Raw genomic sequence first — 27,481 nt, forward strand, 5'->3', positions numbered from 1 at the left:
ATGGACTAATTTATTAGGAGGCTGGTGATGCGAGAACAAAAAATCCGGGTTTAAAATTGTGAAAAAATATTAAAATGTATATTGAAGCCACAGCGTCGTCACGCAATAAATTCTTTGAATTATTTCAAATGTTTTTCTTCACGAATTATTGTCATCCAAATTACGCTACATCCGGGGTTTTTTCATTCTTCGATCGCGACCTGCCATTCAACTAGATCGAGATGCCGTTTTAGTACGAGCCACCTGATTGGTTGATCGATATCCGAAATGTTTTCAAATATCGAACTTTTATCCTCCAAAAATTGATTAAATGGCTCAATTTTTGCAATATATCGAAACTTTTAGACATTTTCCACTGACCGGTGGGATTAAAACCACTAATACGTTTGAAACGGGGTGGATTTTTTGCTTTAAACGCGTTAAAATGGGACCGAAATCTAACGAATCAGAGAGCTCCTTATAAACGGCTAGTCGGCTTTATACACGATGCATGATGAGAGTTTAGTAGAGCCGTTCAAAGTCTTACTCTACTAATTTCTCGTCGAGACAATACTGACAAATCTTGCCTAAAATACGACGGGTATGTATAAAGAGGTATTCGTGATTTCCGTCAAACAAGTGCTAATGAAATAACCGAACAAATTGTCTTTCAATTGATTCTTAAATCGGATCCAGAGAATTAAAAACGCGGAAGCGTTACGTTAGACTTTTCAACACTTTGAGCGACTTGGACGCTGCTGAATTACTCACGCCACAACAAAGTCGGCGTTAAAATGGCGATCAAATGCATGCGTCTTTGTTCTCTTTATTTTTGGGAAGGAGGTCTAGAGAAATTATAAGTATCAATGTAAAAATGGAAGCTTGGCTATGTAGTGTGAAGTAATATGGATCGTGTGGTCTGTGTGGTGGACTCTGTCATCACTGCCTTCCTGCCTCTGAGACTGAGGACATCATTATAGGCCTTATACCAAATCGCCACATTTTAAAGGCCTGTTTAACATTGACTAAAATGCAATTTATGTTCTGACCACTACCGCTTGAATTGAATTTCCACATTTGTTTTCTTTAAAATATTCTTCAAATAGTGCTCTTCAACTTGGCACCCCCTTTCAAATAGGATCGTGTATGCACCCCTCTCTGTAATGAAAAATGAACACCCGTTTACATTTTCTTTTATAGCACATGGTAGAATGGCAAAGAGATGAACAGATGAAACACAAAAATCAACCACAACTTAATGTACAACAAGAATAGAAAATCATGTCTGATGAATCACTTTTGAGTTTGTTCAACTCCGGATCGGATAATTTTTTAGACGGATTGACCGGCAACGCGACCGGTATCGGTCAGCCGCCTGGAGGAAACGTTGGCGGAATGATGCAGCAAGGTGGCATGATGCTGAACACAAACATGCAACCTCAGGGAAACTTCGGGCAACAGAACACGATGGCAATGGGAACGCCGACGCAGAAGTTACATCATTATAATGATCATGAGTATCACAACTACAGCCAGGCTCCTCAGCAGAACGCGATCATGTCACCGCAACACAATCAGTTTGGGAGTCCACCAAACGCGGGTCATATGCAGGCTAATTACGGCAATATGCAACCAGTGCCGACGAGCCCGCAAACGCCGCAAATGGGAATGAACCAAACTCAGATGTGGGGTCAAGATCCTTCGATGCGCGGGTACATGCAACAACCTCAGCAGTACGCGATGCAGCAAGCTCCGCAGCCAATGATGCAACAGCAACCGGTCAGGATGCCGCAGCCGGCGCAGATGCACATTCGCCAGGCGAATCCGCAGATGATGCAACAAAACCCGCAGATGGGTATGCAGCAACAACCGCAGCAGCAGCAGTCGCAGCAGCAAGCATTTATATCGCATCACGATTACGCGTCTCCGATGCCGAACGCGGGCGTGCAAGCAACGACGCAACGTCTGACGCATTTCCCTGCGCAACAACAGGCTAACCAGTTCCGCGTGCAGAACGTGTCTTCCTCTCCCAATCAGAATCGAATTCAGGTATCGTCGATCAGTAATATAAACTCGCAGCAGCAACATACGGCGGTCGCCGGCGGTCTTTATCAACAGGCGTCGCAGGCGCAGGTGCAACTGACTCCGAGCACGCAGCAGCAACAGCAGAACTTTCAGCAACAGGCGCAAATGACTGCGGGACAACAACAGCAACAGCATTATTCATACCAGCAACAACCGGCTCAGGGAATGAATGAAGCTCCACCGTTGTCGCATTATCCTAAAACCAGTCCGGCTACACAGCAGTACCAACAGTCGGGATATCAGAATATAGCAGTTGTTCAGCACCCTCCACCATCTCCACGACCGACTCCTCCACCCCAGTCGCGTACACCGACCGTGAACCAAAATCAGGCGGCGTACGTCGGGCAGACGAGTCTACAGCAATTGGAGCAAATGGTGCCGTCGCACGGAACTAACACGATCGCCGGCACCAACACGGCCGCGAATTACCCGCAAACGAATCAATCGACAAATCAAATGCAAATCGTAAACAATCAACAAACTTTCACCATAAATACGGCGTATAATCAGATAAACGGGAATGCAGCGACGGGTGTTGTGACCGCCGGAAGCGCCAACAACATAGCCGCTACGTCGCAGGCGACTAATGCGCAGAATACCAGCGCCGAGATTCAGCAGTTACAGTCGCAGATTCAACAGCTTTACAGTATGCCGCAAAATCCTCAGACGCAACAGAATATGCTCGATCTACAGGAGCGCGTTCGCATTCTGAAGGCGAACCAACAACAACAAGTACTTCAACAGCAGCGACAAATACAGCAACACGTCGTAGCAGCGGCGGCCGCACCTCAGCCGCAGACAATCCGACCAGTGTTGTTACAGACATCTCAACAGCAGCCGACGTCGACGGCAACGACGACCACGTCGCGTATCATCACCGTCGTGTTGCAGCGTCCACAGACGTCGTCGATCGTCACGTCGACGAACACGATTCAAATACAACCGCAACAGCTGCACCAGCAACAGGCCGTCATACGACCGCAGCAGCTGCGATTGATACAACAAGCGCCTCGGTCGGCGTCGCCGGTGACGACGTTGCTGAAGAAGACGGCGACGGCGACGAACGCGTCTACGGCCACGACGCAGCGGATGATCGTCGTGCAAACGAAACCGGTAGCCGCGGCCGCCGCATCGAACCAGCCACGCGTCATCACGTTACAATCATCCGGCATTCAGCAGCAGCAGCAGCAGCAGCTGCAACAAGCGAAGAAAACGCCGGTGATTATTCAGATGTCAACACCAGTGGCGAGCCCCGGAAAGATTAACACGCCGCCACCACCGCCGCCTGGTCATGTATCTCTACTACAACCTCGTGTACACGATACAACTCCGGTAAGTAAACATATTCCACCGTCTAGACTTAAACGTATTTAGAGACTTCCCAATATGCGTTTAAAAATGATCACGTACACATCTCTTCGCAATTTTCTCTTACCCATAAAAGCCAACTCATTTATATTGACTTCACTTGCTTATTACGACACTATTTTTAGCTCCGCTGTGACCAAAGGTCAGCGGAGCTATTGGGTTAGGGGGTGAGCCGTCGTCGTCCGTTCATTCGTCTGTCAACTTTTTCTTCAAATCGCTACTACTGTCTGTCACACCTACTCTCCGTGCGACGTTTTGGTCCGTAATTTCGTTAATAATCGGTTTATCTACCTTTATTACGCATCAATTTGTTCAGTGAGGAATTTGCATTCAGAAATAAACAACAATTTTCACTTAAGTTGTTTTTGTTTTCATTTATGAGCGATAGTTTACTCAGCATACGCTCGCGTAATGCTGAAAAATCCGCTCCGCGGACGCTCAGAAACGTTACAGTGACGTCATCACCTGCTCATTAGCATATCAAAATACAGTAGGTGGCGCCACATGATGGGCCATAAAAGCCGTTTTTCAGCATTACGCGAGCGTATGCTAGGTAAACTATTGCTGATAGAAGAAAACACAAACAAATTTATGCCAGTTCATGATTTATTTCTGAATGCAAATTCCTTACTGAACAAATTGATGCATAATATTTACAGATCAACCGATTATTAACGAAATTACGGACCAAAACGTCGCACGAAGAGCATGTGTGACAGACAGTAGTCCTACAGTTTTAATCGGATCAATTCCAAATTTGGTATGAATGTTCTATGGACCAAGGCCTATAAAGTTACAGAGTCATTTTTTGGATTTGTTCCCCTGGGGGTGCCCCTAGGGTGGAGTTTCTATTTCTTCAAATCGCTACTAGTCCTACAGTTTTAATCAGATCAATTCCAAATTTGGTATGAATGTTCTCTGGACCAAGGCCTATAAAGTTGCAGAGCCATTTTTTGGATTCTTCCCCCAGGGGCGACCCTTGGGGTGGAGTTTCTATTTCTTCAAATCGCTACTAGTCCTACAGTTTTATTCAGATCAATTCCAAATTTGGTATGAATGGTATTTGGACCAATACCTACAAAGTACAGAGCCTTGTTTGGATTTGGCCAAAAGGGGGCACCCCTAGGTATGCAGCTTCTATTTCTTCAAGTCACACAGCGTAGCTATATAAGCCAATAGGCTCCTTGTTGTTATGTGTCCTGTTGCATTAATAGACAGTTTATTTAGTAGCATTGGCACTGTACATGTATGTCACTAAGTTGGAAAAAAGTATTTCAGGCCAATGATATTATTTGAATCCTGGAATGACTGAGTTTTATTTTTATTCATGATATAGTAGATAATATGATTCTTTTGGATAGATTCAAATGATAGCTATTACAATTTATGATAGGCTACCATATTTAAAAGATTATGATTATTGTTTGCATATACTAGTACACCCTTTGGTACATAACATATCTCTTCCTAACTTTCTTGTACCCATAAAAGCCACCTCATTTATATTGATTTCACTTGTGCCGATGTACAATACAACTTCCCCCCAAAATCAAGAATCTGATCAACAGTAGAGCAAAGTTTGTCTTGTGGCTTTTCATACTCCGACGCGGTGCTCTGTTCGATCGGTTTTTTGCCAGTTACCATGGATACCAATACCTAAGTCTAAGCCTTTTCATACGCCGGAGTTCGCGTTATGATCGTAATTTTTTTCTCCACCAAATGAACGTATGGTATGAGGTGAGACCTTCGTTAAAAGGTACTGGTTTTATGTGGCTTTGATTTTCATGATATATTCGCTAGTACCAACAAAATCGCGGCGCCTACTTCGAAATGCCGTTATTGATATCTGTTTGGTTCTTGGGTCCAACGCGGTCTTCTAGTAGATCAAAGATAGGAGCGGCGAGCAGCTGGCCGTTCTCTATTGTGGTTTCATTCAACCTTTCACGCACCTGGGGCATTGCTCTTTCTATCAATGGCTGGCTGAGCTGTTAATAAGCTATTGTGCGTTGTCCTACCGGTCAAAGCACTCAAGAGGAGTCCACATTAGCCTGATCTGTTGTGAATAAATCAGAGCATTTATTTTTGACATCATTTTGAGATGTATTTACTAACTAAAATGTATTAGAATTTCAGTTAGAAAGTCAAATAATAAGCTCTAGCCTATTTGACTGAATTTTCATATATAATCGAAATTTTGCTACATGAGAATCATCTGAAATTCGTCTAGTTGAACCACTTTATCCAACAGAGTTCTGTATGGATCACAATCTTTTTCTGTCTCTGCACCTTGTTGGAATAATTTGCCAATACACCGCTGTACCCGACCATCAGTGGAGTCTTTTAAACTTTTTGTGCTATACAAACTTTTTTATAGAGTTTTATGATCAGAGCCCAGTTTCACAAAAAAAGTTTAACCCTAAAACGGTTAAGTTTGAATTGTTGTCCTCATTGAAAACATGAAGTAACCAATGGCAATTACACCAAAAATTTTAGTTTAATGTTTTTGTGAAACTGAGCCCTGTTACTGTTTTGAATTCATATTATTGTATATTATTGAATTAGGAATGAGGTGTATAAGTAACATTAGAAAAAATTCTACAGTCAATGAACTCATTGTAGGAGCCAGTATCTGTTCCCGCAGTTGGATTGGTTGAGACGGTAGTTACCGAAACAGAAAACAAGGAAGATTTGGAAAAGCTAGTCAAGGCTCAACAATTACAAGACAAAGCCAACAAAATCATCCAGCAAGCAGTGGCAAAGGCTCAGGAGAAGGGTCTGACGGAGATTCCGAAAGTCGTCGAGCCGGAAGCCCTCATCGACGTCGAGTGCGTCGATATTAACAAGAAGAAGGACAAGAAACCGCCACGCAAGAGACCGTCAGGCGATCGCAAACCGAAATCTGATAAAGAGAAAAAACCGCTGAAAGAAAAGAAACCGCCGCGCGAAAGAAAGCTGAAACCTTCCAAAAAGAAAAGGTATTCAGAAAAAGATGATCTCGTGAACATTTTGATCAAATTCCAAATTCGATTGTACCAGAATTTTGAAATTTTACCTAATCATTTGTTAATTCATAGGCCGCCAGCTACGCTTCTAATCAATAAAAAGAGGAAACGCAAAAGTTCTGAAGGCTCGGATGTCGAAGCGGTCATTCCAAGTCCTCATGGCTCCGAAGACGAAGAGCTGTCAGGAATTGAGGTAAGATTCATTTAAGTTTGAATCCTGTCCTGCAAATCGACCACTTAAATTAATTTTTGTGATTTTCAAATGTGTGTTGTATTTTCTGACATGATACCACTGTTCCAATGCATTAACGGGCTTGGGTCTTCTTAGGTATGGTTGTAATTTATGAGATAGGTTTTCTGCTCGAAATGAGCTTTGCAGAGGATGGCCACTACCTGGAAAATGGGGAAATGGGGAAATTCTGGAAAAAATCAGGGAATTTGATAATTTATAAATAAACCTGGAAAACTAGGAATTTCAATATTTTTGTTGACCGCACATTTCTTTATTAATATGTGATTCATAGAAAATGATTGAAATTGTAACATTTTAAACCTAAAAATTTCTCGAAATGAGTTCTGCCATGTCTTGCGGAATATGATGATTTTTACCTTTCGTTGGTTTGCAGAAACGTCGATCGGGTCGTCACTCGAAACGCAAACGATACATCGACACCGTTGATCTCAATTTATCAGAAGAGGAAGACGACACAGCTGATACAGAGAATAATACAACCACTCCCGCTGTTAAAACCACTCAAATCTTTGTGGTAAGGATTCGATATCATCGCCGATTCCATCTGGATAGAATTCGATAGATCCGGATAGATCCGGATTAGAAAATTGAATAACTCTGATCGTATATATCGTGCTGTTTGTCGTTTCTAGGATAACCCGAGCGAAGATGAAGCGATTATTGTCGAGAAAATACTCGGCATGCGTACGCGAAAAATCAAGCGAATGAAATCGATACCGGCTCCAACCCCCGCTGCGACGGACACCGGCGATGTAAGTAGCTATACTACACCCAAACGCACTAGGGGGCGCTCAAACATAGCAGGGGGCGTCAAGTAGCTGCATAACTTAGTATTTCTATATTGTATTGGTACCTAGGCATATTTTGTTACCACCATCGATAGCCAAATTGTAGCTCATGATAAGTTCTATGATTGTGGTGAGTTTCGAGGTCATTGGTTCCAGTTTCTATTTTCTATTGAGAGTTTATTCCAATGTGGTTACCGTTTAATCGTTGTTTTAGTTTTATGAAATAAGTCCGGTTTGCGTTCATTTCAGGAGGAGAATGTCGATGTAGACAATGTCGGCGATGTCGTCCTCGAAGAAGAAGAGGTCGAAATCGAAGAGTTCTACGTGAAATATAAGAATTTCTCGTATTTGCATTGCGAGTGGAAGTCGGCCGACTTGCTGACGGATAAACGGATCGCGATGAAGATCAAACGCTATAAAATGAAGCGAATGCAAGCGGGCACGTACTTTCAAGAGGTAAGTTAGCTGTGTTTCGAAATTCATGCTACTCTGCCTGTAATGATAGAATTTTTCAGTATTATTCAGGGTGGCCACTTTCGGGATTCGGGGAAACTTCTTTTCTTTAAAAAAAAGTCAGGGAAAGTCAGGAAAATTTGTATAGAAAAAAGCTATAAGACAGAGGAAAAGTAAAGAAAATTTGTTGAGATTGCAAGATCAGGCATAAAAACAATACATATGTCGTACGTATTCGACTGTGTTAATTGATCGGATTCGTAGCAGATCTAGTCAGGCAAAATAATTTACATGTCTGGGAATAGTCAAGTCAAACGAAAGTGGCTACTCTGTTATTACAATTATTTAACATCTTAGTTAATCTCATGTGATTTTATTAAAGCTGAAAACTAAATACTGATTGTTTGCTCTTTTGACCTTTGCTTTTATATTTGTTATGAGGAGGTATTATTTACCTTGATAACTGATTGAATTCTTTCATAATGCTCTGCATCCCCAATTTGCCACAAAATCATTTAGTGATAATCTTGATTTGTGCGTTATAGCAAGATGAAGATGAACTGTTCAACGCGGATTATATCGAGGTTGATCGTATTCTGGAAAAGGCCATCACGATAGACCCTGTCACCGACGAGGAGGTCACTCATTACATGGTGAAATGGCAGTCGCTCGCGTATGAGGACAGCACGTGGGAACTGGAACAAGACGTACCAAATACAAAAATCGAGGCGTACGAACGATACTGTCATCCACCGCCAGAAGAAGACAGACATGTAAGTTGTAAACTCTGAAATATCTTGCCTACCTTCAATATTCTTGAATCTGTATGGCATTTCTCTTAGTATGTAATGGAAAGTGTGTAGTATTTTCAAAACTCATTATTGTATTGTTGAAAATTGTAATCATTTCTGAATTATTAAAGAAACTTTTTTTTTATTTTAAAGGCTATTGCTCGTCCGCGGGCCGATAGTTGGAAGAAATTGGATGCCACGCCCATCTATAAGAATGACAACAGTTTGAGAGAGTATCAGTTAGAAGGTGTGAACTGGTTGAGTTTCTGTTGGTATAACAGGTTAGTAGTATCCGTAAATGTTTAATGAATTTTAATGACTTATTACATGTAGTTTGAACAGCGTATAGCTGCTACGATGATCATAACATTTCATTTTCAGACAAAATTGTATCTTGGCCGATGAGATGGGTCTCGGAAAAACGATTCAGAGTATTACGTTCCTGAAGACCGTGTTCGACTACGGCATCAAAGGTCCGTATCTGGTCATTGTGCCGCTGTCAACTCTGGGTAATTGGCAACGAGAATTCGAGCAGTGGACCGATATGAACGTGATTGTCTATCACGGCAGCGCGATCAGTCGTAGTATGCTCCAAGAATACGAAATGTACTACAAGGATGAGAAGGTACTTACTTAGTTGTATTTAGTTATGATAATACTAACTTTTTACTGAGTGGCCACTTACCTAGAACTCAGAGAAAAGTCAGGGAATTTTCTTTTCTTTAGAAATGTCTGGGAATTTTGTGAATAGCTAAAAATTAGGGAAAGTTGGGGAAATTTGTTGAGATTGCTATAGATTGCGTGTTAAATCAAACAGATTACCATGTCTTATGTATTTATCGTGTTAATTGATTGGATTCTTAGCAGATCAAGTCAGGGAAAACATAGTGCATGTTAGTCGGGGGGAAAGCAAGTCAAATAAAAGTGACTAACCTGAATATAGATGCATGATAAGCTATCCGAGAACATTAGCTTACCTACCACTGTTTTATGATTGCAGGGTCAACGCATTCCAGACTTGTTTAAATTCAATGCGTTGATCACGACGTATGAAGTGATCATCTCCGACGTTGAACTGCTGTGTCAAATCGATTGGCGCGTCACCGTCATCGATGAGGCCCATCGTCTGAAAAATATGAAGTGTAAACTACACGAAGGTCTCAAGTGTTTTGACCTGGTAAGATTGATATATTTCTCTTGTTATCCCTGAATGTCAGTAACAGTCATCCATGAATATGATCAACCGTCTTCAATGAAAATTAATTTGTTCCTTAGAAAGCTTATGTGTTAGAAAGTAAATCTGAGTTTGCATTTCCGAATTTTGAACAAAAGTTATTATACAGTAGACTCTACTAAAGTCGGGCCTTTTACACCTTGAAATGTTATCTTTTATACCTTAAAATTCCGAGTTAAACGATTTCCAAGTTAAAAAGATCTGACTTGAGCGGAGTTTTCTGTAGTTGGTGTCATGACATTGTTGATGAGTTGCCATAGTTGAAAGTGATGAAAGGAAAATTGTGATATATAAATTGTGAATGATCAAAATTAAACGAATGAATGCTTCGTTCTAGGTAGATCGATTATAATTTTGCAAAATTTTGTTATTTTTAGGAACATCGTGTTTTACTGACCGGAACTCCGCTACAGAATAATGTCGAAGAGTTGTTCGCGTTGTTGAATTTCCTCGAGCCTCAACGGTTCAAGAGCTCCGAAGATTTCGTACGCGAATTCGGTAACCTGAAAACCGAAAGTCAAGTCGATAAACTGAAAGGGGTAAGTGAAATATTGATGGCGAAGATATGAATGGAAGGGCATCGTTATATATTTCTTTCCGTATTAAGACTATAGATTCGTAGAAGATATTAGATTTACTTCAACTTAAACAAATCACCAATGTAAGATTTACACTTATACAAAACATTTTTCGTTTCAAGATTTTGAAACCGATGATGCTTCGTCGTTTGAAAGAAGACGTGGAGAAAAGTTTGGCTCCGAAGGAAGAGACTATCATTGAGGTAAGATTTATACAACTTCATATCATTTGGTTAGGGTGCATATATTTCGGAAGTGGGAAATATCCTGCTACTTTTGACATGATGATTTGCCATGCTAATACTGAGCTGCCACTTCCAATATTTTGGCTGTTGGGTAGCTGTGAGTTAAAGCTCGCACAACTGAATACCAGTAGATGAAATATCGCTAAAAATAGCTCGTAAATTTTGCGATTATTTTCATGATGTGTTATTTCGATTTCGTTTTATCGCGCACAACAGGTAGAACTCACGAATATTCAGAAGAAGTACTACAGAGCCATTCTCGAGCGTAATTTCCAGTTCTTGACAAAAGGTGGCACGACGTCGAACGCGCCCAGTCTGATGAATACTATGATGGAGCTGAGAAAATGTTGCAATCATCCGTTCCTCATAAAAGGTATTAGAATTTCATTCATTCGATATGAAGTGAACAAAATGAATCAGTGCTTATGACATGTATCATCCAGTACATGAGTATCTTTCACATTTGTTGCTCCCACTCAGGAATGCTCTACCGAAAAATATCATGAACCCGATTTGGAATTCATACATTTCCTAAAATGAAATGTTTACTGGATTACTGTAAAGGGCTTTTGAATATTGAGTCAGTGAAATTGGCGCTATATACATATATTATTTCATCATCATCATTCATAATCCAAATTGAAAAGAGCTGAGCAAGATATTGCGATTGTCTTCAACTTACGAGTGAGTGTGGGACTTTTGTGTCTGTTTTATCCTTTAATTACAAACAAATTGTTTTCACCAGGTGCTGAAGAACAAACTGTTAACGAAGTAAAAGAACAACACGGTCCGAATCCGGAGAAAGTTCACGAAGCTCTGGTGCAGGCCTCCGGTAAGCTGGTTCTCATTGATAAACTGTTGCCGAAATTGAAAGCCGGTGACCACAAAGTGTTGGTCTTCTCTCAAATGATCAGAGTGCTGGATATATTAGAAGATTACCTCATTCATAAAAGGTAAGTTAATTTGCGAATGAATCGAATCGTCCCAATTTCCTGCCACATCGATTTTACCACAGTCGCTAATGAACAAATGTGTTCATCTGTTTTAGTTACCCATATGAGAGACTCGATGGCCGAATTCGTGGTAACCTCAGACAAGAAGCAATTGATCGATTCAGTAAACCAGGTATAGAATGGCTATCAACGAGAAAGACTTTGAAATATATACTGATAATGACATTTTGAGCTATTTATTCTATGGTCATATTACTTTTACTGTGATGTTTTTGAATTTGAATGCTGTTGAATATGTCTATAGAGGTATCGATGAATAATGAAAACATTTTGTATCTTAGACTCGGATCGGTTTGTGTTTTTGTTGTGTACGAGAGCCGGTGGTCTCGGTATTAATCTCACTGCTGCTGATACTGTCATCATTTTCGACTCTGATTGGAATCCGCAAAACGATCTGCAGGTATGTTTCGTAATTAATAGTTTGTTCATTCAAACGGAGGGCAAGAAGGTGACTGTTATCGAGATACTGTGCATTCACCGATACAACCCTCCAACATTAAATCGTAATTTACCAGATAGAACAGTCTCAGTTTACAAGTATCTATTCTCGAGTCTACATTTCTGGCGACAGCTCATTCCTATGAAGAAAACGGCAGTAAAATCAATTATCGATATTTAGAATACATGTTATGTCGATTCAATTGCAGGCTCAAGCGCGATGTCATCGTATAGGCCAACAGAAGAGCGTTAAAGTCTATCGACTGATCACGCGTAATTCGTATGAACGTGAAATGTTTGACAAAGCGTCGCTGAAACTCGGGCTCGATAAAGCCGTGTTACAGTCGATGAATCAACAGAAAAACAAACAGGACCAGGTTAGTAGTTTATCACGAAGATTTCGGCGCCCATCGCTTTCCAGTATTTCATATGATGATTTGCCATCCTAATACCGAGCTGCCACTGGTGGTTTAACACCTGCTGGGCAACTGTGAGTTCAAACTGCTCAACGAATCTGATAAGATACTGAAAAAATTCTTTCAAATGTTCCAATCAATTGAACACAAATGCAAAATATGTTTAAGCTGTTGTGAAAACTACCAGATTTAAGGCCTTAATATTGTTTTTGCCCAGTTACATGTATACATATGTGCCAATCGCTTAACAGTATTTCACATGATGATTTGCCATGCTAATACCGAGCTGCCACTGGTGGTTTAACACCTGCTGGGCAACTGTGAGTTCAAACTGCTCAACGAATCTGATAAGATACTGAAAAAATACTTTCAAATGTTCCAATCAATTGAACACAAATGCAAAATTTTCAAAAAAAAAATGCTGTTGCGAAAACTACCAGATTTAAGGTCTTAATATATGTTTTGCCCAATCATACATATGTTTTCACTGATTATTTGATTAGGCTCAGATGACGAAGAAAGAGATTGAAGACTTGTTGAAGAAAGGCGCGTACGGCGCATTGATGGAGGATGACACTGCCGGTGATCAATTCTGCGAGGAAGACATTGATCAAATCCTACAAAGACGTACTCAGACAATCACGATCGATTCAGAGGGTAAAGGGTCAACTTTCGCTAAGGTAATTATTATCGTCAAGTTTTCAATTGCTCTCGCAAATGTTCTTGTTAGCGTTTGAAAGGTTTGTTTACGATATCAAACTTGACACATTTCAGGCAAGTTTCAGTGCCAGTGACAACCGAGATGATATAAATATCGACGATCCCAATTTCTGGGAGAAATGGGCGCGGAAGGCAGACCTAGATGCCGACTACCTCATGCATAAGGTTCGTATTGTAGATTTGATCCTATCTACATAGGCTGTGATCGTGAATCTTCGCTAAGTTCTGGTCATCATTAGTCCATGTCTTGCAGGGTCCTACAAGTCCTTGATTCCTTAAAAACTACTCAACAGAAAAAAAGGTGCTTGAAACACCTTAAATTTGAGCAAAATGTCCAAAACTCCTTTAAAAACTAGTAATTTGGTACCAGGATTTTTTACGCAATTAGATGGTTACCGAATTAGAAACTGAAGTTAGCAGGATGAAGATGAAAATTTGCTTCATAACAACCAAATTAGTTGTTAACTGACATAAACAGTATTGGTTAAGGATGTTTCCATTTCAATTGGGATATGAAAGTGATGCAAACACTTCCTCAAAATTTGAAATTTTTTCCTTCAGAACTCCTTATATCCAGGAAGGAACGATCCATAGGGACCCTTATCATGAAAAGGTTAAATTTTCACGATGTTTCATTCAATTTACAGAATGATCTCATTATTGAACAGCCGCGTGCGCGAAAACAGACAGCACGTTACGGCAATGAGGACAGTATACTCGACATGTCCGACCTGTCGCTGGACAGCGAGGACTCTGAGAATAACGAGTACGAAGAGGAGGACAGTAAGGGCAAGGGTAAGGGCAAAAACAAAGAGAAAATCATGAAACGAACACGTCGTAGTCGTAAGCAGAAAGCACTCGACGATGCGCAGCAACAAATCAAAGACGCCAATCCGAACGGTTGCTACACGAGATCGGAATTCTTCAAAGTCGAGAAAAATCTTCTAGTCTACGGGTTAGTGTTAGTTTGTATGATCAAGAAAAAGAAATATGTGAATGCTATGATTCGGTTGCCTGATTCATGATGAAATAACAGTTTGTCTTAACTAATCGGGAATTCGTAATCATTTTTCAGTTGGGGACGTTGGAAAGATATTCTACTTCACGGTCGTTTCAAGCGAAAACTGTCGGAAACTGATGCCGAAAATATGTCTCGTGCTTTGGTAAGGCAATAGTTTGTTTTTGATATAAAAAAAAAGATTTTGAGCTTGTTGTGTCTGCATTTTTTCGCAAAAGATAAATATGTGGGGGCTCTCATTTGCAATTTGGAAAAAGTTCGAACCCGGTGTTCTCGGCACTATGACATTGTGGCTGCTTTCAATCATCAACAAAGAATACAGAAAATTTAAGCTTAATTTTGGTTTTGAACTATTTTTCACATTAGCTCAATAGGCCTATATTTTTAAAAAGCAGTTATCAGCATTTATATAGAATATTAACATCCACTCTTGTAGGGGGGTAGAAGTTATTTTATAAGGGCTGGCTTATTTTCAAAGGTGGCCGCCCCTCTAAAACCTGTTGTCGAGAACAATGGAAACCACCTTAAGAGTAAAGGGTTGAAATTTATATCGACGTTTTTGTTATTCAGATAATTTACAGTCTCAATCATTACTACGGCGACGATCGAATAAAAGCATTTATCTGGGATCTAGTCAATCCGGCGGCGGATAGCAACGCGTGCTACAAAAATCATTCCGGCCTATCGGCGCCCGTGCCGCGAGGGCGAAAAGGACGCAAAGCGAAGAAAGACTCGACGGAAAAGTCGGATCAGTTGCGCGAGATCATGGCGAAGGTCGACATCGACCCGGAACGAGTGATCACCGATGAAGGCTACAAGAAACATCTACAACGACACGCCAACAAGTAAGTGTATGAAGGTGTAGCTCGATATTTCATTCCTCTGATCGTTTGTTAACCATCTGAAAAAACACTTTATCTGAGTCATGACAATAATATGTAGAGGAACCCACAATGATAACCAAAAAAAATGATCTTTAAGTCTGAAAATGTTTCCTCGAGCTTGTAGTTTCAATTCTATGATGTTCTAATAGTGATCTTCTAGAATACTGAATACTGATCGTTTGTTATTTATCGTTTCTAGAGTTTTGTTGCGCGTTCGATTGTTGTACTACCTGAAACAAGAAGTGATAGGCGATGAGGCTGAAAAGGTTTTCGTCGGACTGCCGGCCAAGTAAGATTTGCAATTCGGTCGAATAGAACTAAATTAGCATAATGTTGATAAATGATAATGAATAGATCTTGTATGGCGCAAGGATCCTGTAATACAGTTCAAATGCGCCCCTATGGGAAAACCATATAATAGTCACAGAACAAGGTGGTTTTGAGATGTCTCAAACTTGATACAGTTTGTCAACAAGTGTATCATTCACCCGTTCCTCAGTTGTTGTTGAAAAATATGTTTTCCTATTTTCTCTGTTTTCTCTGAGATTTCTTTTATTCTCTGTGTGTTTATAGCGATATCGAGTTGAATATGCCCGATACCGACGGTTTGATACCAGTGCAGTGGTGGGACCGGCACGCCGATAAAAGTCTACTGATCGGCACATTCAAACACGGCTACGAGAAATACAACATCATGCGACAGGACGCCGGACTCTGCTTCCTGGATCGATGTGGCCCACCGGATGGAATGGCTTTGCTCGCCGAACAAAATGACAGTGATAAGTACGTTTAAGCTAAAGTTATTGTTTAGTATTGATTATAAAAAGTATTTTTTTGAAAAGTGTGGAAATCTGAAGCGACTATTCCATTTTGTAAAGTTAAACTAGCTATTTAAGCCTTTGTAGATCTCTGATTAAAACCTTGATCTTTGTTTACCTAATTTTGGTCTTTCATGATGATTTTCAGCGAGGACACTGATGCCAAGTTGAACGCGGCACCACCTGGTGGTAAAGACGACGACGAGGAATTCGATGAACCTCTGTCACCCGGTCGTTCGACGCCTGCATCATCCTCGCAGAATCCTAAACCTGTCGGTGAACAAGCTTGCCTCGGTAAGTCGTGAGCTGATGACTAAAATGTCAACATTTTCCTGGATCCGATGAAATATCAATGTTAAGAATTTTGAATCTCGTTTCAGATGGTAAGTTACCGTTCCCGGGTATTTCTGATTTGAACACTCGTCTACGGAGAATTATCACGTGTTACCAGCGAAGTCACAAGAAAGAACAGATCAAAATACAGCAAAAAGAGAAGGTACATTATAGATTCAATGATTTTAGATGATAGAATATTTGACGACAAAAGAAGATAGGAAATATTAGAATATATCTGAAGATATGTTCTGTTGAGTTTAAGAGTGCCAGAAATACTACCTAATAATCAGAGTGGCCACTTTCCTGGAACGGTTAGGAAATTTTGTCAACCCTTTCAGTGCGTCTACACCGCAGTGCGGTGTACAAATTGGTGATGGATTTTGCTAGTACACCGCAATGCGGTGTGTTGATGATATCAGTAATTAGTGATTATCTCTTGAAAAATGGCAGCACCTGTCAAACATAGTGAAATACTAGTAACTAACGATACACCGCCGATGTAGACGCATTATAGTGGTATTCCTAATATTCAACACACTAGGGTGGAATTTTTTTAAATTTTCAAATCATCTCCCGCAGAACAGGGTATTAATTAGTCAGCACTGAAAGGGTTAAATAGAATGCTAAAAGTCTGGGAAATTTGTTGAGATAGCTAGATGGTGTGTAAGATCAGTTTCCATCTGTCTTACGTATTTGACTGTTAATTGATCAAATTCTTAGCAGATCAAGTCAGGGAAACAACATGCATTTCAGGGAATAGTCAGGGAAAAAGCAATTCAAATAAAAGTGGTCACCCTGATAATGATATTTTCCGTATGTTTATTTGCCAGAAAATGCAAAAGCGACAGCACTTCGAGGCGATACTGAAGGAACGCGAGTACGCAAAGCGTCAGTCGCAGCAGAGATGGGCGCGGCGAGAGGAGTCTGATTTCTATCGCGTCGTGTCGACGTACGGCGTTGAATTCGACAAGAACACGCAACAATACAATTGGGAACGATTCCGCACGCTCGCGCGACTCGATCGTAAATTCGACGAAACGATGACCGAATACTTCCTCGCGTTCTACTACATGTGCTGCAAAGTGTGCAAAAAACTGAAAGATGGAGGTAATTTCAGTCGACTTGTAACCACCGTAAAAAGAATAGATACGGTTTTGGAAAAAAATGCGATATAAGTCCGGGTTGATTTTCCTTGTGACACATCTTGCGATTTCCTTAATTTTCCTTGACCGTGATTGATGCTAATTCTTGCTTCACAGAGGCTACTTTCTGTTAGAATTTTGAGTGATTTCCTTAAATTTCCTTTTATGTGATCGATACTAATTCCGACTTACAGAGGCTATGTTTTGTTAGAAATTTTTGAAAGAATGTAAGAACTTTTATTGTTGGGGGACGTGATGAAAAGAAGCAGCCAATACCAATATCAAAATTATGAATTCAAACTTTTACTTGAACCCAACCGTCTCTGTGAAATTTGTTGACTGATTTACATGGTCAAATTTAATGTCCCTTCGAATTGCAGCCATTCCGCCGAATGACCTGTACATCGAGCCGATCACTGAGGAGCGCGCGAATCGATGCCTGGCACGGGTCGATTTGCTGAACAAGATCCGCGAAGACATTCTCTATCATCCGAAGCTCGACGCACATTTGGAACTGTGCGAGCGTGCCGGTGACATGCCCGAGTGGTGGATACCCGGGTCGATGGATCGAGATCTACTTATCGGAGCTGCCAGGTAATATAGGATATATAGATAATATCTAAGATTACATATAGGGTGAATTCATTCAGTCCTGAGAAAAGGCCATCGACTGATCTGTAAAGTGGAATATATGACATTTACTTTATATAATTTTGTCAGTTGATTTACATAAGTTTTTTTTGCATTTTCAGATGGGGTTTATCGCGTACAGACTATCACATTCTTAACGATCCTGCTTTGTCATTCCGAGAAGTTTACGATGCATTTAAACACGAACTAGCCAGTGAACCAGCTGCTGCTGCCATCTGTGATAAAATTGTTAAAGAACAATCAAATGGTAATATAGATATTTCGTATGTTCAGGTTAAGATCGACTAAAACTAGACGTATCGGCCCCACTCCGCGCGGTTCCACCACCGTGCGGGATTTACGCGAAGCAGCAAACACAAACATGGCCACTCTCTCAATTTTCAATGATAGAAATCGTGTGTGCATTTCAATTATTTCGGCTGTTAGGGTTTTAAGGCACAATATAAGTTGATGATGTGATATGGCGATGTTAATTAATGATAATTCCGCAGTGAAGCTAGTCACGAACGGTGCCGATTGAGTGTACAGCTGCCAAAAACACTGAAATGTGCGTAGTTGCGTAACTATTTGCAGTGAATTGCTGACGAAACATGAAGCTTTAACAGCCGTTTAAAAAAAATTATACCAATCGCTATTGTAAAATAAAAATGAGATAGAACCTAAGTTAAAATTCTGGCCATTTCTAAAATGTTATTACTAATTTTTAGTCAGTGCCGACGTTTAGTTTTCCAACAGTAATGAGGGGTGGTAGGTAGTCATGCAATTCAAGTCATCATTTATTACACGTTACTTCCGTGTTGTTGAAAATCTTGCGAGTCCTGGACCAAACCCCATTGAACAATGTGATCTGTGTGCTGGCCACAAATGCACACAGATCTACACTACACTACCCATTACAAACTTCAGTACCCACAGCTTTCATATATCCATCCAAATATTTAGAGTGTCTTTCTTCCTGGATTCAAACTACCATGATGTCTTTGGGGTCCTACGCCCTTTGATATTGTTTTGAATGGATTTAACTGAGTACATTGCTACTGAATTAAGAGTTTCGACTTCAATTTGCTTTTAAATTGAATCTTAGTGATGTCTGCTTGGATTCCAGAAGCTGCCATTAGTGAGATAGTAGTGAAGGAGGAAAATGTTGCCAAAGACGACAATGATTCACTTACCAAAGTGAAGCAAGAGGAAACTATTGGAGCTCAGGGTAAAAGCGATGATGACAAATCCGATTTGGACTCAAAACCTGTTAAAAAGGTTTGTAATGCTTGATTCCTGAAACCCCTTCCAGATTAGCTGCTATAAAATGAACATACTTACAATTAAATTGAGTGAACAAATTGCCTTCGTTTCGTTTTCTGACTTGAATGAATGAATCAATGTGCTAATTGATGATTCGGGTATATTGTAGCCACCTTTTCTATACGAGTCATTCTCGGGACAGCAATATCTGGGATTATTCCGATGGAAATTGATTTACGAATGTTCGAAAATTTCAGGAAATCGATGCGAAGCATGAAACAACGGAAGAACACGTTAAAAAAGAGGTCGGCGAAGATGAGGTGAAGGAAGAGATTACCGACGTTAAAACCGAGAACGACGAGCAGAAGATGGAGGTGGACAAAGAGACCACTGATGTCGTTGAAAGTAAAGATTCAGAATCTTCAGAATCGGTGAAAGAATGTAAAATGGAAGTTGAAAGCAATGCAGAGGAAGGAGAAACGTCAAAGGTATAGTTATGATAAAAGTTTGGAGATTAGATTCGTGTAAAACCCATCAAAATAATGATGATGATTTTACGAAATATCAAAGATCATATAAAACATTGCAAATTACGTTACAATTGATAAAAGCTTATCTGAATAAAAGTGTAGTCAAGCTTAGTCTGCTTAAAGACGCTGTGGAAAATCTCTGAGATTGAGCTATAACTATAAAAGCACTAATATATTATTATGTACATTCTTACAGATCCGACCTGAAACGCCGCAAAACGATACGGATGTTGATGGTAATGAGGGGAATATGGTGAACACGTACGGACAGCCGGTTGAAGAAAATCCAGGATTTGGTTGGCCTAAGGTATGAGTTCGTAGATGTAAGGGGCTCACCATAAAAGATGTCCAAGGTCAAGGGGAGGAGGGGTTTGGGAACTTAGTATTTCCAAACACAATTCCTGTCAGCCAGGACAAAGGGGAGGAGGGGTTTGGGAACTTAGTATTTCCATACACAATTCCTGTCAGCCAGGACAAATCTTTCAGTGCATTACGTGAGTGATTACTTCAACTCCATATTAGAGGAGACATTCTGGTTCACAGTCGGTCTGGTTTTGCGATCAGCTTCGCAACAATCGCTGACGTCGATTATTTATATTTCAGGATCGTACGATATTCTACCGTTTGGAGCACATCTGTTACTGCGTGGAGAAAGGCGAGTGGCCGGTGGCGAAACGTTTCCCGTCGGCGTTACAAGGAGAGTCAGTGAGCAGCACGCCGGTCGGTACGCCGATCGGCACGCCGACGATCGACTCTACGGTCGAGTATAACATCCGCGCCGATACGCCCGATTTAGCTAGTCAGGTAGCGATGATGATGATGTACCCGGAGGACCTCGAGTCCGAGATGGTCGAGGTGCGTTGTCACAGTTTTGACGGAGAGGGCTTTTTCTCATAATATCGATAACTTCCGTTTCTCCAAGCGTCACGTACTCGAACTGCCCGTGATTTGACCTAAAATTTCCTAGTTGATGCGCATTTACTAGAGAAGATATAGATCTCATACTAAGTACGTTCACTGATTAACCAGTGAAATATACAAACTTGAGAAATATACTTAATTTACGAACTTAGATAGTATTATTTATAGCCTTGATAGAGTAAGCCACCTTTTCTGCAAAGTTAAGGATGGCACATTTGATCCGTCAATTCATAGGCAGTTCAGTCGACGTTACTTCCTCATCTGAGTCATTTTTGGCTTGACCGCTATCTTTTTCCCCTTCGGTAGAAGTGTGCATTATTATCATTGAAAGCAAATATCTGCGTGTAACCCAGCCTCATAAATCATCGGACACACTTCAAATGATTAATACTCAAGTGAACATTAATTCAGAGAAATATACGAAAATCGTTTAGCTAACACTTGTGTGATAGTGATTAACAACTCAATGATAATTACCCTAAGTAGTGTGTGACTAATTAACCATTTAATCAGTTGTTAATTGATGGTAAAGGAACTAATGAAATTCTGTTTGTTGTAGAGGGAGTCTCCAGTCCCGTACTATAATATGGCAAGTGTTTGTTATTGTATGAAAAACTGCTTCAGTGTAAAATGTGCATGCGCAAGAGGGCATATTTATTATCGCACTCAGTTTACTTTCATTCGCATGTTCTGTCTGATATGTAGCTACTGGTCAAATGCCAACTACGTCTTGTTGTTAAGTAATTAATGTGACAATTGATTCAGTTATCGGTATTTTAACACTTGCCTCTAGACACTCAAAAAAGGATATATTTTGTCTACACAGTTTGATTAAAACATAAGATGTTGTTTTGTTCAATTTCCATCGACATTTGCCCCTTCAAATTCTTCTTATCATAACTTCCTATCCTTTTATCTATCCTTCCCTCTCCTTCATACGGAATGCCTAAGGTGTCGTGTTGATATTTATGCTTCTCACTGCTTGCTGTGTGTGAACGATATTCGATGTTCTTGCTCGCAATACTTGGTACTTTCTGAATCATACGCATGTTTTTGAAAAAGAAAACAGTGAACGTGATGCTGTAAGGCACGATAATTGGCATGCAAATTTTGTATGATGTACCGTAGCTAACGTATAGAAACTAATCAAAGGCATGAAGATGAAGCATGTATAGCAGGACACCTTGGTTTTCTGTAGTGTGACAACCTGCCTAATCAGTAGTGTATTTACCGTAGTAATTTTATGTTTGTCTTGTGTGCGTGGTAATTTTTTCTGAAGATCTATCTCGACTAATGCAATCTCATTTATATGATATAGTTTTCAAGCTTGTTTCAGATTTCTACTCGTTCTAGCTTTTGAATTAGATTAAAATTCTAGGTTTTGAATTAGATTAAAATCAAAGATTAATTTATAGTTACATTGATAATCGATCTGATATAAGGTGGATTAAATAGATGGATTAGATTCGTTCATTGTATTGGCGTCGTAGTTCGAGTGAGTGAACAGTTGGATGAATACTTTTCTAGGGCGATGGATTGAAAATGACAATACAGAAGAAACGCAAGAGACGCACAAAATTAGAAATGGAAGCGGAGCGAAGTAAGTTCGTGTAGACATCGGTTTGAAAGATGTGTCAAAAAGTCAACACTGAAATTTTGGACCCTTTAATTTCTTGCGTTTTTGAACACTTTTATTTCCTAATGTTCAGCAGCCAAATTCGTGAAAGCTTGGTTTACAAGGCTTAGCAATCGATCGTAACTTCTAATTTTCAGCTATTTGAACTTGCACAATTTCGAATTTAAACCCGACTACCACCTCTGCTCAATGGATGATAAATCCCTCGGTACAAATAACATTGTTTTCTCTTCAGTTGTGAAACTGCGTGAACTGTTGGGCGGTCGTTCGTCGATGCAGAATATGAGTAGTAGCAGTCTCGCCGGCGGTGATCTGAGCAGCGATAGGGAGAATGATAGCGACACTAATATGACATCTTTACGAATACCGGTAATAGTTCATTTTTAGTACCCAGTTTTCGCTGAGCTCTTGACCATTTCCAGGTCCGATTTCCACAGTTATGGGTTAATTCCTCAGCTACTGGGCGAGCTGGATGGGATGATTTTCGTCGAGTTGAGTTCATTTCTTCTCCGATGTTTAAAATCTTAACCAGGAATTGTGAACTGGGTCCTGGTAACTTGCTAGTGGAGTTACGTCAGATCAAGAAAGAGAACCTACAAAAAAAAAAAACTTGCCTTCTGAATCCTTACTCTTACAAAAAGTATTAATTAAGTATTTAAGTTATTAATTTACCTGTATCTCCTCATTGTTGTTGAAAGGGTTTATATTACACCCTTCAGAATATTAAGAATGCATCCACCTATTCATCGTTAATCTTCTCATGGAATTTATTTTTGGTCACATCCACAGGTTCCGCATCATCGCAGCGAATTTTTGACTAATGGTGCTATAGAAGACTATTGCAGTAGTCGTGATAACACGGATGGTGAAAGTAAAACGACAATCGGACGCACATCGACGCCTATGTGTATGGGACTGGTAAGTGCTACCTAAGAAATTGAAAAATATAATTTGTAAACAATGCAGTGCGTTTCACAATAAAACCAAACCAGCCAATTATCAAAAGATCTTTAGATGGGCATTATGATCACCGTACAAAAACAGTGTTGATTATTGAAAACTTTCTATTTTGGATTATCACATTTTTCTTAAGTTAAGTATTCAAAATTGAAACCTGCATAGTAATGAACTGCGTCTGAGAACTCGTTTGTTGTCAATCTATCACTGTAACTTCATAAGGTTCTTTATGGATTTTAGGGCAATTCGTTTAAGAAGAAAAGAGGTCGAAAGCCGAAAGATGTGAAGTTGATGGAACAGCGTATCGCGGCTGCTGCGGCGAGTGGGTCTAGTAGTCCTCGAGGCCATTCAACGCAAATTAATAGACATTTACTACCGCTGTCTAAATTGGGGCCAGGTGAGCGTGAAATTAATGCTATCGTATCACTACTGTATCTTTTTCAATTAGACTTTTTTTGAATTTCAAATTACTCTTAATTTTGGTGAAAACTACAACAATTAGAGATATCAGGGAGTCTGGACTGATGTGTCTATATTTCATTTGTATGTAACGTGTATCGTTGCTTAAGAATCATTTATTTTACGCGAACTGTTCGTGTTGTAGACGCTCGTATACCAGTTGTCAGTATCGAAGACGGAACCCGTCTGACTGGTGAAGACGCGCCGAAACGATCCGACCTTGAAGACTGGTTAGAAACGCACCCGGGTTTCATGGTCGATTTACCCGACGAACTGATGGACGACGAGTTGCTGATGACGTCGAACGACGACCAGGCGTTGCACGGCGGTCACCACGCGCATCGTAACAAACAACGCCGGCCTCGTCTCGATCCAACCACCCTTAAACCGGAGTCGCTCACCGGTGATGAAAATGTATCTGTGATCAATAAAGTATCCGGAAAAAGGGTGAGTTCAGCGACGTACTATTATTTCATGTCGCCTCAATCTTTTATCCAGGAATGACTGATCTGTAGGGAACCTGCTAATAGCATTATTGTCTTTGTTTCAGATTACTGGTGCTAAGGCCCCACCATTGAAGCATTTAGCTGAGTGGCTTCAACAGAACCCACATTTCTACGTCGATCCAAAATGGTCTCATTTAGTCAAAGAAAAGGTACTTACCAGTAGTTTGCTTATATACCTCTAAATACAAAAACTGTTAAGTTTGATGAATAAAAACCACTATTTAAGAAAAAGACATATGGATTTTGACGTTCAAAAATCAATGAGCCATTTCCGGGGCACATCCAAGAGGAGGGTGTAGGGGCTTTGCATTTCCTTCTAAAGAAGTCAAATTGCCCCGAAATTTTACATGAGAATGTCGAATGATACCTGAAAAAGTTTAAATTCATACTGTTAGTACTTGACAACTGAACTGTTTATTGTCATTTCTCTTTAGGGTAACCTGCCAGAGTCGCTACAGTCACGACTTTTGAAGCCATCCGAAAAACGTGGACGGAAACCCGCGCAGCAGGCCACGCTGTCTCAGCAGATGTTAGCCGAACAATACACGAAAGCTCAAATGGCTGCTTTATCAGCGGCGGCTAATCCCGCTTTACTCGCCGCTAACATGTCCAAACTACCGGTCAGTATGGCTTCGTACGCCAACATGGCTGCCATGGCGGCCAATCCGATGGCGTATTTAGCCGCGTACGGTTTGCCAGTTTCAACTGCTGTTGCCGGATCGTCGCAGTCGTCGAAATCGAAAGACGGCAAAGACGACGGACCGGAGCCTGGGGAAAAGTTACCATCTTCGTCGGCGGCCGCTTCGTTTCCGTATCTGTACAGTCCGTTGATGTATAATTCGTTGATAAGCGCCGCGGCCGCCGCGCAGGGACTTGGCAATTATTCTGTTCCGCAAAATATTATGGCGCAGTATGCTCAGCTCGCGCAGGCTCAAGCTTCGATGATGAACGGCGTGTCATCTTCGACTGGCGGGGGTGGCGCGGCGTCTGACAGCGACGAGCCGGCGATGAGCAACAAGGCGAAGGAGGACAAGCCGACGACGTCAGGGCGTCGACGTAGCGACGCGCCGCAGGATCTCTCGATGCCGAAAACGACGGCCGCGACGGCGACGAAAAAATCGCCGGCGAAATCGAAGAACGAAAAACGATCAGATTACGCGAACAGTTTAGACGACGAGAAACCGTTAGATTTGAAAAAGTCGTCGAAGTCCGATTCGTAGTAGGCCGAGAATGCGCGCAAATTTTTCTGATGCTCACGATTTTTCTGCTGCTGCGAACGAACAAATGTTGAAGAAAAAAATACGAATATGGTCTCAAGCGAATTTCTTGCTTTCTCATATTCTATCTACTAAACGGCAGGGCTCATTTCTTACGGAAATAATCGACTTCTTATTATTTATTTATTCGTTTAGCTTGCTATTTTGAGATGTGTATATAGTGTTATGATTGATGATCATGAGGATTATGACAATTAATTGGTAAATGTATGGAATTTTGTAAATAATGATAGTATAGTTTTGTGGTCATCCGATATGAAATAAAACGGCAGTTATGAATGAATGATGGAGAAAAACCGTTTTTGAGGTTGATTTTAATGATTAGGTTTCATTTTAACATTTTACATTAAAAAGTGACGAGTCGAATTGCGAAAAAGGTTTCGTTCAAGTCCCTCCTCGATCCCGATTTCGACTTTGACCTAGATGAATCGGCGAAGAAATTTAAATGATTTTGCAAAATATTCTCTAGATAATCCTGATTGATAATCATTATTTTTTGGGAAGATAGAATTCAAAACATCCCCAGAAAAGTGAAAACATTACCATTACCATAAACATTCGGAAATTGACCTTGGAAATCTTTTTAAAAGTACTAACTTGTAATGTCGCGCTCTTGAGGACTTACTATGAATTTTTCTGAACATACAAAAACCAAAAGCCTTTTTATGAACTAGCATAATCAGAATAGATTTGCTATTTAGATTATATAGACGATTAGTATCAATTATCATAACCGGCTATGTTGGTTGATAAAAACGCCAGGTAGAAATTATCCATTTATGGTGCACTTGGCACCAACCCACTACCGAGAACACCATCTTAGTTGGATTAGATAATCGGCATACTTGCTCGCCGAGTGAGTATGCTGGGTATGCTAATCGATTATGATAACCAATGTTAACAAAAATGACAGATTATGACATAATCCATGCTCTTAAAAACGTTTTGCATAATTTTCGACATTAATCTAGTGTTCATAAAAAGGCCTCAACTGCCATGCGTGATTGGTTTGACAACAATTTCTAACGCAAGACTTGTAGGATTTTAAACTGTTTGTTCATTCTTCACTCGATTGCGATGTATTACAGTCAACAAGATGAAAGTTGAAGGGATGGAATAAACTTGTCTTGTAGAACAGTTACTACGATCATGACGCGTTGTCCAAATAAGGAGTTCGAAATCTAAACCAATTATTATCTTGGTCAGATTTTATCATTTGGTCCCTATATTTACTGGATCATACCAAACGTTTTGTAGGATACTATTCTTTTCGCAATGGTTGATCGAGTATTCCGGAAAGGAGTTCATTATTCAGTTCAGTGTTTAGAGAATCCAGAGAATGGGTTCTATTAATACACATGGACCACGAAAATCGCTTCAGTTACTAATAATGCATTTAAGATTACAGAGCCAAAATTGTTTTTTTCTTTTTTTTACCGTATATAATTATATTAACAGTCTATCCATTTTTCGCAATTCGAGAACAAGGCACTTCGGCGATTGCCTCATGAATCTTGCTCAGAAAATGTCTGTTTCGAATAGAAATAATCTTTTCGAACTGCTGCCTGGAAATGTACTTTAATTATAATGCATACGATGCGCTTTAAACCTTCAGTGCGGTGGGCTGGCAGCAAGACACGCCCCTTGATGAAAAATATTCCTGTTCCAACGCGAAAGCGTTGCTCATAGAAAAATGCTTGGACGGTCCACCGCATATTGAGCGTACCTGCTGTGATACATA

The 27,481-nt window shown here is 40.4% G+C and overlaps 1 protein-coding gene and 3 non-coding genes across 6 annotated transcripts; all 4 read left to right on the top strand.

The window, feature by feature from the left end:
- The first annotated feature begins 471 nt into the window (after positions 1–471).
- LOC141902820 (chromodomain-helicase-DNA-binding protein 8-like) lies at positions 472–27,481 on the top strand. Of its 3 annotated transcripts, XM_074790714.1 has the most exons (42): positions 472–580; positions 1,180–3,396; positions 6,052–6,407; positions 6,507–6,627; positions 7,061–7,201; positions 7,320–7,439; positions 7,725–7,931; positions 8,474–8,701; positions 8,873–9,000; positions 9,101–9,344; positions 9,720–9,896; positions 10,331–10,492; positions 10,654–10,734; positions 10,993–11,149; positions 11,522–11,729; positions 11,825–11,901; positions 12,071–12,189; positions 12,437–12,604; positions 13,147–13,323; positions 13,418–13,528; positions 14,011–14,318; positions 14,439–14,526; positions 14,952–15,226; positions 15,465–15,554; positions 15,839–16,048; positions 16,232–16,377; positions 16,464–16,579; positions 17,250–17,526; positions 17,942–18,155; positions 18,314–18,459; positions 19,318–19,469; positions 19,712–19,942; positions 20,181–20,291; positions 20,588–20,839; positions 21,465–21,494; positions 22,433–22,505; positions 22,777–22,910; positions 23,331–23,459; positions 23,739–23,895; positions 24,103–24,404; positions 24,508–24,612; positions 24,898–27,481. In XM_074790714.1, exons 2-42 carry the CDS (start codon positions 1,261–1,263, stop codon positions 25,681–25,683), a joined length of 9,450 nt encoding a protein of 3,149 aa, XP_074646815.1. In that variant the 5' UTR covers positions 472–580; positions 1,180–1,260; the 3' UTR covers positions 25,684–27,481. The 3 variants fall into 3 exon arrangements, with proteins under 3 accessions (XP_074646815.1, XP_074646816.1, XP_074646817.1); XM_074790715.1 differs by lacking the exon at positions 21,465–21,494; XM_074790716.1 differs by lacking the exon at positions 21,465–21,494 and having other exon boundaries at positions 20,588–20,788.
- Positions 10,808–10,913, top strand: LOC141902949 (small nucleolar RNA U6-53/MBII-28). Its single transcript, XR_012618990.1, has one exon. It is a non-coding gene; the product is annotated as a small nucleolar RNA U6-53/MBII-28 (small nucleolar RNA).
- On the top strand, positions 12,652–12,750 carry LOC141902947 (small nucleolar RNA U6-53/MBII-28). The gene has a single exon (XR_012618988.1). It is a non-coding gene; the product is annotated as a small nucleolar RNA U6-53/MBII-28 (small nucleolar RNA).
- Positions 12,898–12,996, top strand: LOC141902945 (small nucleolar RNA U6-53/MBII-28). Its single transcript, XR_012618987.1, has one exon. It is a non-coding gene; the product is annotated as a small nucleolar RNA U6-53/MBII-28 (small nucleolar RNA).

This window comes from Tubulanus polymorphus, chromosome 3 (genome assembly GCF_964204645.1).
Source record: "Tubulanus polymorphus chromosome 3, tnTubPoly1.2, whole genome shotgun sequence".
Classification (NCBI taxonomy): Eukaryota; Metazoa; Nemertea; class Palaeonemertea; order Tubulaniformes; family Tubulanidae; genus Tubulanus; species Tubulanus polymorphus.

Excerpts from the sequence above, each read along its gene's own strand:
- LOC141902820 (XM_074790714.1), top strand. The coding sequence starts at position 1,261 with ATGTCTGATGAATCACTTTTGAGTTTGTTCAACTCCGGATCGGATAAT. Across the intron at positions 6,408-6,506 it reads AAACCTTCCAAAAAGAAAAG|GCCGCCAGCTACGCTTCTAA; the intron begins GTATTCAGAAAA and ends GTTAATTCATAG. Across the intron at positions 16,580-17,249 it reads AAATACAGCAAAAAGAGAAG|AAAATGCAAAAGCGACAGCA; the intron begins GTACATTATAGA and ends TTTATTTGCCAG.